This window comes from Citrus sinensis, chromosome 2 (assembly GCF_022201045.2).
Source record: "Citrus sinensis cultivar Valencia sweet orange chromosome 2, DVS_A1.0, whole genome shotgun sequence".
NCBI lineage: Eukaryota > Viridiplantae > Streptophyta > Magnoliopsida > Sapindales > Rutaceae > Citrus > Citrus sinensis.
Window position 1 is genome coordinate 6,879,232 of NC_068557.1, and position 16,375 is coordinate 6,895,606.

The 16,375-nt window shown below is 33.7% G+C and overlaps 3 protein-coding genes across 6 annotated transcripts; 2 read left to right on the forward strand and 1 right to left on the reverse strand.

Moving 5' to 3' along the window:
* LOC102622324 (glutaredoxin-C9-like) lies at positions 1 to 972 on the forward strand. Its single transcript, XM_006469009.4, has one exon. The coding sequence runs from the start codon at positions 190 to 192 to the stop codon at positions 649 to 651; it is 462 nt and encodes a 153-aa protein (XP_006469072.2). The 5' UTR covers positions 1 to 189; the 3' UTR covers positions 652 to 972.
* A 2,987-nt stretch (positions 973 to 3,959) lies between these two features.
* On the reverse strand, positions 3,960 to 5,126 carry LOC102622019 (fasciclin-like arabinogalactan protein 13). Its single transcript, XM_006469008.3, has one exon. It carries the CDS (start codon positions 4,848 to 4,850, stop codon positions 4,107 to 4,109), a length of 744 nt encoding a protein of 247 aa, XP_006469071.2. The 5' UTR covers positions 4,851 to 5,126; the 3' UTR covers positions 3,960 to 4,106.
* A 5,047-nt stretch (positions 5,127 to 10,173) lies between these two features.
* Positions 10,174 to 14,843, forward strand: LOC102621624 (uncharacterized). 4 transcript variants are annotated; one of them, XR_003063923.2, is made up of 3 exons: positions 10,174 to 11,227; positions 14,366 to 14,447; positions 14,529 to 14,843. XR_003063923.2 is itself a non-coding variant. In XM_006469007.3 (2 exons), coding segments are annotated over exons 1-2 (690 nt in total). In that variant the 5' UTR covers positions 10,174 to 10,538; the 3' UTR covers positions 14,367 to 14,843. The 4 variants fall into 4 exon arrangements, 3 of the variants coding, with proteins under 3 accessions (XP_006469070.2, XP_052290741.1, XP_024950923.2); XM_006469007.3 differs by having other exon boundaries at positions 14,366 to 14,843; XM_052434781.1 differs by lacking the exons at positions 14,366 to 14,447; positions 14,529 to 14,843 and adding an exon at positions 13,866 to 14,284.
* Positions 14,844 to 16,375: the final 1,532 nt, after the last annotated feature.

Genomic DNA, 16,375 nt, shown 5'->3' on the forward strand with positions numbered 1-16,375 from the left:
ATCACCTCTCTCTCTCTCTTTATATATCATTCTTCCCCCCTACATTATTCTCGGTACCACTCACTACTTAATTACCCTTTTAATCTCTCTCTCTCTCTCTCTCTCTCTCTCTCTCTCTCTCTCTCTCTCTCTCTCTCTCTTTGTTTTTTCAAATTTTAATTAAATTATTCTGCAAAATAATTAATAACCATGCAGCAAGCTATCCCCTACAAATCGTGGCAACCCTTTGATCCCCTGAGCCATTCATCGGTATCGACGAGCAGCAAGAGGGCCGTACGAGGGCCTAGCATTAATACCACCGATGTTGTCAGCAGCATGGTGTCCGAGAATGCGGTGATCGTGTTCGCGAAGCGCGGGTGCTGCATGAGCCACGTGGTGAAGCGTCTGCTCTTGGGGCTTGGTGCGAACCCTTGTGTTTACGAAGTTGATGAAGGGGATGACGAGGCTAGTGTTCTGGATGCATTGGAAATGATTGTTAATAATAATAATAATAATAATGGTAGTCACGATGATCGTGATCGCCAGAAGGTGCAGTTCCCAGCTGTGTTTATTGGGGGGAAGTTGTTTGGCGGGTTGGACAGAATCATGGCTACCCATATCACAGGTGAACTGATTCCCGTTTTGAAAGAAGCTAAGGCCTTGTGGCTCTGACGGATCTTTTTCTTTTTCTTCTTCTTCTTCTTCTTTTTTGTCTTATTTTGAAAAATCTTTTCAAGTTGTATTATTGGATTATACATAGGTTCTTTTTTATTGACCTTATTTAGGGGTGATTAGGGAGACGGGGTTTATTCTTTCAAGTTTCAGAACTGGGAATTGATGTGATTTTGTATTAGAGCTAGCAAAAGGAATACAAAATTACCAAGGGATGGATTTTATTCTTGTTCAATCTTTTTCCTTTCTTGTTGTTGATTGGAGGATCGAGTTCAATAGTTTTCCTCAATGGGAATTTTATCTTTTTTGACCGTTTGCTAATTATTAGCTGTTTCCAATAATTACGTTTTGTGAATATTTTTTTACTTTATGCAGAGGAAAGAAGGATTGAGATTGAAATACAAATAATGAAATCATCACCATTCAAATTAATTTTAAAGAAGGTAAAAAAAAAAAAAAAAAAAAAAAGAAAACATCAAAAGTGAAAATTAGAATTGAGTGAAAGGGTCGGAATCAGAAAAAGAAAATACTCTTTCCATCACATGGAGGTTAGTTATGTTTGTCTGTCCCATATGACAAGCTAATGTACCTAACTGACTTGATTTGTAAGCACATCACATGTTGGGCAAATGTTTCCTTTTTCCTTTCACTAGAAATTAAATTTTTTTTGTTATGTACCATAGAGCAGGACAAAGGGCAAAAGCACCTCTTCGTTCTTACTTTCTGCAACGCAAGCAACATTATAGTCCAGAAAATTATTAAGCGCGCACCACCACCACCTCCAATCCTCCATATATCGCAACTGAAAATGTAAAAATATTATAAATAATTGAACTAATTTCAAATAATTATTTCTAATTATTATCATTATTTGTGAAATCCTTCTCTAAGAAATTACATTATTTCTATTAACACCCACTTGAGAGCAGCAGACTGCACTCGGCTCAGGAACAATTTCCAAGAAAAAGGGCCGAAAAGGCCCAAAACTGGTCCAATATATTATACTGGAAAAATGACATTTTCTATTTTGAGTGTAGCTTTTAACAACCCTCTACAATCTTTATAATACCTCTTCTGAATTTTATTTTCTGAAATACTCCCAGTTTTAATTTATAAAACACATAATTATATTTATTTAAAAAATAAAAGTTAACCATCTTCCTATAAATTTTTACTCCAAAAAGGATACGTCTTTTAAGGTTTCATTATAAAATACAAACAAATTCTAAAATTTTTAATTATTTTCATCTTTTTATATTATCTGTATCGCAATAACTCAAAAATCTTATAATTTTCTTTGAGAAAATATTTTCTAATTAAATGTGAAAATATAAATATAAATTATAAAATGTGGTGGGTGTAAAAATTTTGTTAAAAGAATATTTTATTTTTGAAAATAAAAAATAATTAATTTGTCTTTGGTTAGTTAGGTAATTTTAATAAGAAAGATATTTTACGAGGAATTTCGAGGAGCGTAGCGAAGGCCTACTCTTCTGTTTGATATTTTGGTCGATGATATGTAGTCATAGACCTTTCGAGCAGCGGCGGAACGATACTACCGCTCTGGGGTTGCTTCCAACTCTTTGAAAACTTTTTAAAAGTAAAGTAAAAAGTAAATGTTTTTAAGGTAACCCCAACTTGTTTTTTGAAAATTTGTGAAAAGTAGCGTAAAAATTAAGAAGTTTTCAAAGTAATCCGAAACTTATTTTTTTAAAATTTTTGAAAGATGCAGTAAAAAGATAAAAAGTGCAAAAAAATTTAAAAAGTGCAAAAAAATTTAAAAAGGCGGGCGAAGTTTTTTGTTTCTTTTCTCTCCCAAATTTATAATTTATAACATGAACTTCAGATTTTACGTTACGATTTACCCGTTAATAAAAATCCAAATTTGTTATAAATATATATATATATTCATGAACCACCTAATTAAACTAGAATTTTGATTATGCGCTTTTGAGTAATTTACTTTTAGTTGCAATTTTTTTAGTATTACTAAATCGGGGAAACCTGTGGTGCAACTGTGGTACAGTGCCACAGTTGTATCCAACCGTTGGATGTCAGTGGACCCCATCAATCTAAGTGCATCCAACGACTGGATATAATTATGATACGGTACTACAGTTGCACCATAGCCTGATATACTAAATCGGTATGTTTCATTTTTTTCCTCTCATATATGTTGACATTAAACATACAGTCAGATCGTATTTATCAAAATCTATATTACCGTGAGATCAAAATTGCGAAAGAAGCAGCAGGGATTTGTTCCCTAATTAGTTCCCAAAACGTCGAGTCCACGTATGCATTAAAAACAATATTTTGACGAGGGGCTCTGGCTTAGTGGCTGTCATATTCCGAAATTATAACTACAATGAATTCGTTGTAATTATTTTGCACGTTAACCAATCAGATATTTGAAGAGCCGGGCTTAAGGTGAGATTTGATCAAGCTCGATTCTAACAACACGTTTAGTTTCAAACAAGTTGAATTATTTTATTTGAGTCTTTTCTTTCTTATCATTTTGGCTGTCACCTTCAATACTGCTCCTAAGCTGTAAGAAATATTTTAATATGATCCAACAATTTGGAATATGTTTATTTGGCCCAATTTTAAACTAACTCACGATACTAAACTCAATTGAAAATTCACCGAAATTTGATTTGCCAATTGGTTTATGGACAAGGATCATCATCTTAATTTTTTTTTTCCTTCTCCTAATCTTTTTTAATTTAATAAATGGTTGATCTTGAATTTTAAATTTTGATATTAACGATCAATTTTTTTTTTACTTTATTTACAATTAAGCTAATTTTTTCACTAAATTTTAAAAAAATTAAGAGAAACAAGGAGAGAGAAAAACTAAGGAAAAAAAAAATCTTACTCCTTTAAATATATGATACAAGGAATCATTAGAGTACAATATGAGCATTTGCTTAGCTTTAGCTATAAAGAATATAATAGAAAATGTTTCGATAGTTGATAGAAAAAAAAAGAGACATATATTAGTAATAAATTAAAATCATAAATACACCTCAACTTTATATACACAAGCACGTATAATGCGAATGATGGGCATATGAGTTGGTCTTGTTGCTGGACATGGAAAATCATAACGGTTTCGAGTATTCGAGTATAACATGCGATCCATTCTTCATAAATCTGCTTATAAATTAATAAAATTGTAACTTAAATTCTATAATTCATTAATGTGTTAGGTTTATCTACGAACTAGAATTGAATCCTATTCATACTTTAAGAGAAATATGCTAAGGCATGATAAATTAATCATACAGCGCAAAAGAAAACAAAAATGAAATAGAAAAGAGAAATACAAATAATAACATGAATTGATAGATACATATGGTAACTTTAAAAAAATTAAAAAAAAAGGAAAAATAATAAAATAACGAATAAAAACAGAAAAAGAAAGTAATGGCAACACTATCTTCACTTAATGGTTAAGAAAGAACCCCCATGCAAAGCAACGCAAGCCCAACGACAAACCCTAATCCTGCATTCAATCTCCCACCGGCGCCAGTTTTATCATCGGCAGGAGCAGGCTCACTGGCTGCCGGAACCTTCTTGTTGGAACCCTCCGTTGGTTTCTTCCCCTCCGGCGCAGGAGCAGCCGACGGAGATTTAGCTGCCGACAGCTCCTCAGGCAGCAAAACCTTGTCCACTTGGTATACTGCGAGTGGAAAATTTTGCCTTAAGACACTGTTAATGGGAGTCTCAACAACCCCAGATGACACATTCACTTGGTTGCCCTGTCCGGTGAAGTTTAGGCCCCAGACGTCTTGTCCTGAAGCCAGAGTCCTGACGGGGTTGCTGACTAATAAAAGATCGCTCTGCCTGTAGAATTTAGAGGTTACATGGTACAAAACAAGCTGCACTTGCTTCTGGTTGTCGAGGTTGTTTAGGAGACCCTTTTCGAGGTTGTTGAAAGCGTTGTCGGTGGGGGCAAAGACTGTCATGCCTTCGGAGGAGCTGTTGATTTGGCTTTGGATTTGGTTTGCTACTTGTGTGGAGATTAGGAGCTTGATGAATGTCGTGAATTGGCCATTCTTGTCGAGAATTCCCGTCAGATTTACGGGGCCAGCGGGGGCCGGGGCCGGGGCTTGGGCTTGGATTTGGGGAAGGACAAGGAGGAGGACGAGGGGGGCTAATGTTAAGAGAATGTGAGAGGCTGAGGCAGCTGCCATTGTTGATTGATGTGGTGGTGATGATGTGCGGTGAAAGCTAAGGGGATTTATGGGATAAGATGTGGGGGTAGGACTTTGTTGGAATGAGCTGGCTATGGTAATGTAGTTAGAAACTTGAGTCAAGAAAAACAACTTAAAAATTGGTATGTTTATTTTATATTAAGATTGAAAAAAAAAAGTTCAATTGGGAGAATAGCCTTTGTATAATTCATGCATATAGCTAATGTGTATGAGTTCACTTGAGAAATTAATTAATGAAATTTAAAGACTTTCTGTGGTTTTGCCAAATGCCTGATATTTTAATGGTAGTTGGGTTTATTTATTAATTTGATTGGGGTATCGGATGGACCGTATGGCAGCTAGCTGGCCTCTCTCATCTGGCAATAAAAAATGAAAAACTGGACTAAGTCAACATTATTAATTTTAACCAATCTATTGGCCATTAATTTTTATAGTACGCTAGGAGTTGTTACTGTTTTCTTTTTTATTTATTGATTCTATAATTTCAATCTAGAAATTGAAAAAGAAACCTTGTTTCGCAATAGAAAAATATATGAAATGTTTTCATCAAACAAATAATATTATCAAGTGAAAAAAAAAAGTATTATATATCAAAACAATATTTCCAAACACCTCTGAATTAACTGCTAATTTCTTGAAAGACAACCCCAATTGGAGCAGATGGTGTATTAGAGAGGCTCAATAATATTATTGTTTCAATAATTAAGTTATTTAACCAATGCAATGTGAGGGAGGTTTGAGCTAAGATTGATCAAAGCTAACCCACTCATCTCAGATTATTTAAATTCAGTTTCTGGTGACAAACAGAAAGAATACAAGCGTATATCCTCAATTTGGCAGCCTGGCATTGGCAGGGCATGTGGGAATACGATGCCACCAGCAACTGCTCAGCATGTTTACAAGCAATGATTGATGTGCAGGAATATTTATAAAAGAGTGTATGTATTATAATTGTGTTTATGGATAATGTTTTTGTTGGTCCCATTGTCAATTTACAACCTCCCCCCAATACAATAAACAAAAAATTTAATTACCATCTAATTAGTTTAGAAGAATTACTTTAATTGGTCAATTAATACTTCAACAAGTTACTTTAATTTTAACTTCTAATTGGAACAAATGAACAACTTTTGAGACCACAGCTAGCATAACAATTGACATTATACATAGCAAGTGACCCAAAAAAAAAAGACTAAACAGTAATTAATTAATTAGTGACTCAAAACAATCGTATTGAATATTCATTATTAGCTTGATAAGGCGTTAACTGTTGAAGTGTCCCTTACTGCATTCATATCTGTTATTTCTGGCAATACGAGACAAGCACATCAACGGCGGAGCTAAATTTCTTGTTGTCACGATGAAGAAGACTAATTAACGGCCGGATAAGATTAGTTTGCTGGCCTGTCATATTCCATTGGATGCAGAAGAAAAATGGCCAGTGCTAACAACCCTTTGCTTGTATAGAATTAAGAAGTTGTTATTAGTGACAATTTGGAACCAACCTCGCGTGCATTCTCATATTCCGCCCCATTTTAAATTTAAGCAAATCAAATTTACCATGATTTATAATAATTACGCACTTACATTCTAATTCCTATAGATGAACGGCTTCAAAGTCTGGGGAATATGCCTCAGTAATTCATCTTCATTAATTTTATGCTAATTTGAAAGGCTTCTAGCTAAGTTCTTCCGGGTAGCTTGCATATATGCATACAACACTCAGAGATGGACCCAGCCAGCTTGTTTAGTGGGGCTCAAAACTCAAAGGGATGGAAAATTAAACAATCATTGGATATTGGGAACTTTTTTTCAAAATGAAAAATAGGGATGGCTTTTAACATATTTGACAATTCTTATAATACTGGAGGTGATATTTATAAGTTAATAATATCGATAATGTAAAGGCCGGGGCTAGCTGTGCAATCAAAGAAAAAGTATATGTAAATTTCAACTGTCGAAAACAAGCTATAACAAAACTAACAGGCCTCATTTATACCAACACTGGGTCAATCAAATCATACCAAAAATGTATGCTAGGTGGCAAATATATGAAGCATGTGATTTGCATTCATGACACATTTAGAGCGGAAAAAAGCCCAAGCAAAAGAAATACAATATAATGAATCATACAGTAGCGCTGGACGTGCTTCGAAATTTTCTTGTAAAAAACTTTTGTCAGTAAAAATTTAATGGAAAAAAAGTATAGTGTACATGCGTCTAATTTCACTGCAGAAGTCCTTTTTCTTATAAGATTGCTCTCCTCCTCGTAAGCTTTCCACTTAATAGTCAATTCGATAGTTTGTTAATACGACGCATGGCGATACCTTATACCATCTTCTCAAATGTTGATGTAGGTAAAATTTTAAAAAACATATCTATAAAATTTTTTATGCAACATATGTATCTGTTTTTTATAAATCTTTTTATTTTGTTGGAACTCGAGGACATAGAAAAACTTCAGTAAAATGTGTTTTGTTCTATCTCATTTAAATATCTTCCTTTTCTTTGAGTTATGCAACCAACATTATCTTCAGATATCAGATAAGTGGCTCCGCCCATGAATAAATTCAAGGCTTTTCAATAATATTGGAGCATATATTTAAACAACACTATATGAGATTTAATAGATAGAGTTTTAGAAAACTTCTAAGTAGTAATAAGTAAAGATAGGTAAATTGGGTTTCAGTTCCGATTGTTCGGGTTTTGATTTGGATGATAACCCCATTAGGTTGAAGACTTGAAAACGCAAACTCAGTGACACAGTGAGTTTGTGATTGTGGGAGTAAGTGAGCCGTGATTGTGAGATGAGTGAGCAGTGTCAGCAAGGGGGGGGGGGGGGGGGGGGGGGGCTGCAACAGTGCGGCTGGGGGGTTGACTGTGCCATTGTTGGTTGGGGTTAGGCTACATATATACATATATATATATATATATATACTGAAATTATGATCAATCAAATGGTAATTTTCAATCCATTCGGTAGAGGTGGCAAAACGAATCGAATTCAAATCGAATCGTAAACGAATTGAGTCAAAATTATATTGATTTGGATTCGATTCATTATTAAATGAATTGAAATCCCAGGATTCGGATTCGATTCATTTATTAAACGAATATCCGGTTCGATTCATTTAATTTTTTTAGTAGAATTAATAAATGAATCGAATCAAATCTATATTCGTTTATCCTATTACAAATCCATAATAAATCGAATGGAATTAGGATTCGTTTAGAAAAATATGATTAATAAACAAAATTAAGTAAATAAAAATATAAAAGCCCCAAATTTAATATCCTACAACAAAATACAAATAACCCAAACCATATTTTAGGATTAAATATACAGTCATCCAAATTACAATATTAACCTTCAAATTTTAAAAAATTTCAAACAAATTTAAGGACAAAAAAATAATTTAATTAAACGAATAATAAACAAATTTTAAATGAATCGACCTGTATTCGATTCGTTTATGATCCGTTAATTAAACGAATCCTAAATGAATAAATGAATCAATATCTTCAAACCCTTAGCGAATCAAATCGAATTCACCCATTTATTAAACGAATTAATTTTTTCAATTATAAACAAATTTAATTTGCATCGAATCGAATCGAATCGAATAAATGAATCCTGACCTATATTGCCATCCCTACCATTTGAATTTTATAGGTTAACCCGAACTAAACGTCCACCAATAGTAATAAGATCGAATAGCCATTTTGGTCGACCAAATTAAAACAGCTACACAAGAAAAGTTCCTTTAATCACGAAGTTGTTTTTGCTGCTCTTCACATTATAGTTTACTCCTTCCCCTTGATTGACACACCTTTTCCTTTTGCCCATAGAAATAATATCCTAAATTAAAAGACCAAAACAAAACCAAGTTGTCTGCGGAAAAATATTTTTTAGCTATTGTAACATTACATTTGAGTTTGAGGACTGTTAAATATTTAATAAATAAAACCAATGGATTCATAATTCATTCACCTTTGCCAGTTTGCCTCACAGTTGGATTTCTTTGTACAACTTTCATCCTCGAATCTTGTTTCGGGTAAGTCAAGTAAGGACCAGTTAGTCAGCCCAATAAACAATAAAACCTGTAAGGCCCAGTGCATAAATAGCAAGATTGTCAATTTCCGCAGAACTACTTAGGAACTGCCGGGGCAGCATAACAAAAATTAGTACATTTAAATAACCATCCCCTACTCTTCTTCCAGAGGTTGATTAATTCAATTATCTTAAACCTTATCCAGCACCTTTAACAAGGACATACATTTGAATATATCCCCTCTTTAGAAGTATAGATATCTATATTTTAATTTATCAAATAAATGAAATACACACACATATACATATACATATACATATACACTCGCACCAACACCACTGATTTTACTAGAATTAATTTTGAATTACCCCTTTGAATTGATTATTTCTAAATCATCTCTTATTTCTAAAAACCTCAATTTAACTTTATTTTTGTTAAAAGACCAAAAAAAAAATCAATTCATCCTCAATTTTTTTTCTTATCTTTTGAACAAAAATTAAAATAACTTGAGGTTATTAAAAGTAAGAGAATGATTTGGAGATGATCAATTTATGAGGAGATAATATGAAATTTACATATTTTACAATAAAGGAATTGCTTACTTGATTTCTAATGTAAAATATAACATTTTAGTTAAAATATAAAATCTTTTAAATGGTCGTTAGATTCCCTTACATGAATCTTTTATTTTAACTAAAATACAAATTCTGCATTGGAGAATAAGTAGGCGAAATGTTGTGGTAAGTAATCTCATAACACAAAACTTCAATATGGTTTACAAAGCCTCCCAAAATCATTTAGGAATACATTGAATAAAGGGATAATCAAGTGCGCATCGTCATATCAGCCCATATGACATTGAGATATTATATCAGCTATATAATAAATAAATAATATCATAATAAATATGTATTTATATCAATTTTTATTACATATGTCATATTTAACTTATCTCAAAGCGAGCCATTATCTTTAATTATTTTGATTCGAATTGTTTATATTACTTCTAATATATTTTAACATTTTAGAATATAAACTATTACATAAAGTGTTCATTTGGTTAAAATTCATATTTAATGTGTCTAAATGAATATAAAAAAATCATGACTATCTTAAAATTATTTTAAAATAGAATATGAATCATAACTATACATATAAAATAATAAATAATAAAAAATATATTATAATTTTAACCGCGTAATTATAAAAGGTTTTCGACCTCATAACGGTTTGAATATAATCGACCCAGAAAAAAATCCTAACATACGGAACCTCGCATGAAGAGAAGATCTAAAACTTCTAGGATTCACGAATAAAAGCAAGCAAAGGAAGAATCTGTGGACTGCTTAAAACTCATCACAAAATCTCTCCGACAAGATCTCTCCATGTAGGCACCTGGACCAGACCCCACCATCCATTATCACTTTTTTTTTTTAAAATTCTGAAACTAAAAAAATGATTATTCTTTCTTTCCCCGCACACCGGCCACCGCTATTTCATCAAAACCGCCCACAGAAACGAAAAATTAATTTTTATAACAAAACCAAAAGGTTAAATTCTCTCTCTCGGTTCAGTTTCCAAATCTCGCGAAACGAAGCATTTGTGGCGGTGGTGGATGGCAAGAACTAACAAATACACGTCCATTAATTTCAACCACGTACTGGAAAAGAACCTCCCCGCCTCCGGAACCGCAGCTAGCAACGCCGGGACCCCTACAAATCATGCCTCCTCTTCGTATTCCTCTGTCGCTTCTCCCAATAGTCACTTGCACGCGGCTCGTACCCATGGCCGTATGCTGGTTCTGACCAAACCGACTCCCAAACCGATTTCCATCACTCCGCCGTTGTCTCCGCCACCTGCTTCGTCCTCTTCGTCGTCTGCGCAGACCCAGCAACCTCAAATGCAAACCCCAGATCTGAACCGGACCGAACCGGGTTCGGATCAGATTTCTCTGCGTCCGCTCGGTCGAACTGGATACGGTTCGGAGTCTTTCTCTCCTGTTGTGGGGCAGCAGGATAGGGAGAAGGAAGTTGGTTCAGTTGTTACTGGATCGCCTAAACCGGGGAAGTTCGTGCCGCCCCATCTGAGGCCGGGTTTTGTGGCAAAAGAGGAGAGGCCTGGACCGGATGCTATTCGAACCAGAGAGTCGGGTCAAAAGCATTCTGGATCTCCGGGTCGGTATGGAGAAGATGGGCGTCCCAAATCTGGTGGTTATGAGAGATTAAGGAGAGGTGGTGAGCCGGATCATGGTTTGATGAGTCGACCCAGGTCAAGTGGGAATCGCCCCAGTTCTAGTGGATCATGGTATGGTTCTTACTCAATCTTATTTTCATTGATTCTTTTTTCAGCTGATTGTTTTAGTTTCAGATATTAAATTATATCAATTTCCATTTTTTCATGTGATTATATAGCTAATATTCACGCTTCTAAAATTTCAATCCTCGTTTCCTTGTTGTGTGATTGATTATGTGTCTTCGGTGGTTACCATCTCCTATGAGCATCCGTTGGTATCATATATCTGCGCATCATCCTGTCTTTCTACTGGAATCATGATATTCAGCTAATTAGGTTATTTGCATATCTCCGTTGCATTTTGATGAATCCTCTTTGGGTTAATTCTCGTTAACTTAGGTCCCCAATTATCATTCATCCTTCTCAACATCCCGTAAGAAGAAAATTTATTAAATTAATCTGCTGTGTATTGGAAATTCTATACCATTCAATGTGGTTAACTTTTTCTTTCTTTTAGTATGTAAGTCTTCTTTCAATGCTTGACTGTTGCCATTGGCTTATATAGTAATTGGAAATCTGATTTTGGGATTCTATGCTCAGTCTGCTATTTAAAGCTTTTGAAATCTGAAAGTGGGGCCTGAATGATGACTTGTCTTTGATCTTGATCGAGCCACTAAAGATTGTGTTTGAATTGTGATGTTGGTTCGAATAAACTCGGACCTGGACAATAACTCCCAAAATCTAGGTGTTGGGTTTATATGGTGTATTTATATATGTTACACATTTTACAAAACCGTGATTCTGTGTTTGTTTATTGATGCGTAACTTTCTTTGTTAAGTTTCTGGTATGTAAATCTTCCTTGATAAAAATTCTTTTAGTACATATCCAATATATTGTGATGTTCATGGAAGATGTGAAGGTGTATCCTACCAATGTCCACATGGGTATTTGACATGGCGGTTGAAATTGTACTTGTGTCTTCTAGTGTCTGGCATGTCAAATTTAGAGAATAAGTTTCTTAAAAAATGATAGCCATCAATTGAATGAAAATGAGAGTTTTATATAGAGGTCTATTTAGTGGGAAATCATGATGGTGATTCAGATATTGCTTCTGATGATGAAATTCTGTGATCCGTTCTGTTTGAAGAATGTTTTTAATAGAATGGTCCAAAATAAACTGAGAATACCTTTGCCTCAACACTTCGTAAGGTTGTGAAGGCTCCTAGGGTGCGTTTGGCAGCTTGTCTTACACTATATTGCATTGCATTAAAACAATGTTCTTATGCTCATCTGTGCTTGGCTTTAATTTCTTGTTGCATTGCACCGCAGTAAAAAGGTGATTAATACAATAAAAGGTGTATAAAATAAATCCACAAGGGTAGGGTTTAGGGTATATTGTATTAAAACACTGTTCATATTTTAAATATAATCATATAATTTTTATTTTTTTAATAATTTAACTTTTATTTAATCATTTATTATTTTGCTAAAATACTAAATTTAAAAATAATTTTAAACTTAACAATTATATTCACATTAATAAAGAAAATAAATGAAAATTAATATACAAAAATAATTATTTAATACTTCAAAAATTAATAATAAAACTCTAAATATTAATAAATTTAAATAATATTAACATTAATAATATTAATAAATAATTTATTAATATTAACATTGATATAAATAATATTATTTTGTGTAATACAATCTACATTGAACATAGTATTGCGTCACAATTTAATGCAACGCACACCATGCAGTAATCATAGGGTGCGTTTGCTGCACTTTATTATATTGTATTAGTTGTATTGCATTATATTGTATTAAGTTGTAATACAATACTATCTTTAGTGTAATATGGACTATATTATATAAAACAATATTTTTCTTTTAATATTTGTATTAAATTAATAGTTTAAGATTCATTATATTTTATTATTTTTTTATATTCAATTAATAATTTAAATTTTTATAATTAAAATAGACAATATTCACCGCCGGCCATCACAAGCTGCTGCAGGCTGCTGCATGCTGTATTTTAGTGTCATTTGAACTATATTTTGGCACCATTAGAATCCTTATTGTCGGGGCTACGCAATGGTGCAACTATTACCGTTAAAGGAATTTTATTTGCCATAGATTTATAATCAATTTTTTTTCCAAATTTTTTACTGTATGTTTGCAGCAGAGGGAAGCTAGTAATACCATTGCATAGTCTTGATAATAAGAATTCTAATGGTACCAAGTTTTAGTGCAAAACACTATGTTATGCGGTAGCCATCGACCGCGCATTTGAGTTTTTAATCTTATTTAATATTGTATATTTCAATTTATTTTTTATTATTTTCATTAAATAAATAAAAGAAAAGCTAATGTGAACAGTGTCATATCACACAAACCCGACCCTCCTTGGGTTTATTTAATGCAATCCTATGTAATGTGGTGTGCCAAACACACCCATAATGCAATACAACTAATACAGTGTAATGCAATACAGTGAGCCAAGTGCACTCTTAAAGCAATTGGGTGGTTGGGTGTTAGATTCCTACTGGGTCATCATAAATTCTGGGGACGGTTAAATGAATATTGTGTAATGTTTCATACTCAAATCTCTCATATGGGTTGGATTTTGCGCCAATCTTTATCCAGTAGATCTGCTTATTTCTATGTTTTCCTATTTCACCCCATGCTTTTTAATGTTTGCAGGCTCCATTTTTATTGGTAAAAACTGAAAAAAAAGAAAAAGGTAGAGCTGTGGTATAGACAACACAAACTAAGCTGTTCTTATTATTTCAGGCCATCATATCAAGTGCTTTTCTCATGTGAAAAGTTGGTGTAGGGGGGTGTGTACTACTTGCAGGCTGGTTGTTGCAATTACAGTTATCTGAAGACTGACTAGTGTTATTTTTAGCTAGATAATTCCGCAATGCGTGTAGGGCATAAAGGATGTCGCCATAACGATCTTAAGTTTGTTTTGTTGTTCTGTTTGACTGCTGTTGACAGGATTTAGGATTAAAAGATAAATGATCTATGCTGGGATGAAAAAATATTGTAATGCTGTGGAAGCAGTTTCTTTAGTCAATTTTGAACAATATATAAATTAAACTCAGTTTTGCCCTTCTCTACTTGGAAAGTCGCTTTCGTTGTGCTGCCAATTGTTCGTTGAATACTATATATATCACTGCTAACAGATGCCCTTTCTGCAGAATTTCGAATGAAGTGGAACTCTTTCCTGGGAAAGGACATGAACTTTCTTGAAACTGCAGAGAATTCTTTTACTGTGATCAGGTGCAGTTCTTTGACCCTCTGGAATTGGCATTACTTTTGGGAAAAGACCAACCGAATTACATTCATGGCATGCAAGATCAGGTGGCACTTGTAGCGGTTTATAACGCTCACAGGAACTGAATGAGATTGAAGTTTTTGTGATGAAAGAAAGAGAGGTCCGAAGCCCCGCAATCCCACTCATCACTTGATAGCTGTCTCTTTATATACTCTGTTTAAACGAGCCACATTTGCCCACCAGGGGTAAATTATAGTTGTATGATTTTTTATCTTTGGTTAATTTGACTGTATTGAAATGGAGCATTATGTTTTACCGCTGTCTGTTCATAATTCCGCCTTGGGGGCTGTACTTGGAACTGGAAGATCTCTTTAGCAAGCACAATTTTCATTTATGTTTCACCCGCGCTGGGATCTCTCTTTCTTTCGTATTTATTTATTTTTTATTGTGTGTGTGTGTGTTCAAATGAATCTAATTAAAATAACATGCTATTTACTTTAAAAGATAAGACATTATGGACTTATGGTAAATACTGTGTGCTGGAACATTCATTTTATAAACAAGATATGACATGGAAGAATTATTTTGCGAACAGATGATAAGAAAGCTTATATAAAATGGGAAGGCCTTAGACCCAGAATTGGAATGATCTTATAATGGCCGTGTTTAAACTTTAAAAGGCTTTTCAAGTTAACTCTTAACAATCTTGATCAATTGGAGGCAATCACATTGAATCAAGACGACAAAACAGAACCAAGAACAAAATTGATGAACCAACTTATGAAGGGAAAATATTCTCACTTTATTGATCAAACAATCAAGGTACAGACTGGATCTACAGAAGAGATTGCATAGATCACAAAGAAACGAATTCTATATAAAAAGAGTAACTAACGAAAAGGAAAACGAGCTGACACAGGCGCTGTTCACCAGCTCTTCATACTCTGATATTTCTGGATAGAGCATAACAGAATTACAACGTCTGCCACGTCAGCATTAAATATCACTTGGGCCCCTTCACCTGAAATCAATCCGCACAAAGGCTCATAACTTCTTGAAGGTTTTCACTTGAGTCCTAAAAAAATCAGATGCATATTTCTTCACAGGCCAGCTGCCAAGAAGAGCTTCTTCCAGTCGTGGACATTCCGTTCATTTCCCTCTCATAAAGATACCATATGCATGCTAAAGTATAGTTGTATCTCCACTGATTCCTTAAATTTCCCTTTGTTTTTAGATGGCCATCTCTATGATAATTACTTTTCCTCCCTCATCTTTGCTTGGAATTGCTTCTTTACACTTCTTTAGTATCTTCGCAATCTCCTTATCATTCCAATTACTCCCCTACCCACAACACGTTCTCCAGTAACAATCTAGTCATATCCGATAGACACTGTTTAAATAATGTCCACATTTCTAGTAAAGATCAAGAGAAGCTATCATTAATGATGGATCATTCTTATTCAGTAAGGCGGTTTATAATTACCTTTCATGTGTGAAGCTAATTTTGTTCTTTCTGGCTAGTAGAACAGTTCTTTTTCATGCTTATTATTGCAGCCACAATTAATGACTCAAGTTCGACGGGCAAGTTTTTCATAATTTACTTCAACAAACAAAATTTCGGGCTTTCCTCCAACTAAATAGCACAGGATTCTCAAATGGATATCAAGGTTCTCAAGCTTCCAGTAGCACAAATTTAAATGTAACAAAATGCTATTAATTTTAGTTTAGTTTAGTTTTTGCCTTTTAATATTTAGTTAGTTTCTAGACACCAATGGTAATGTACATTCTGTTAATTTAGATTGATTTTACAAATTGTTGGTTTTTATATTTTTGTGCTTTTGCCTTTCTGATCAAGAGCTTTATATTAATGCATAAGCGTTTCTCTTGTTTGATATTTTAATGATGAATGCTTAGACTTGTTTATGCTAATAAC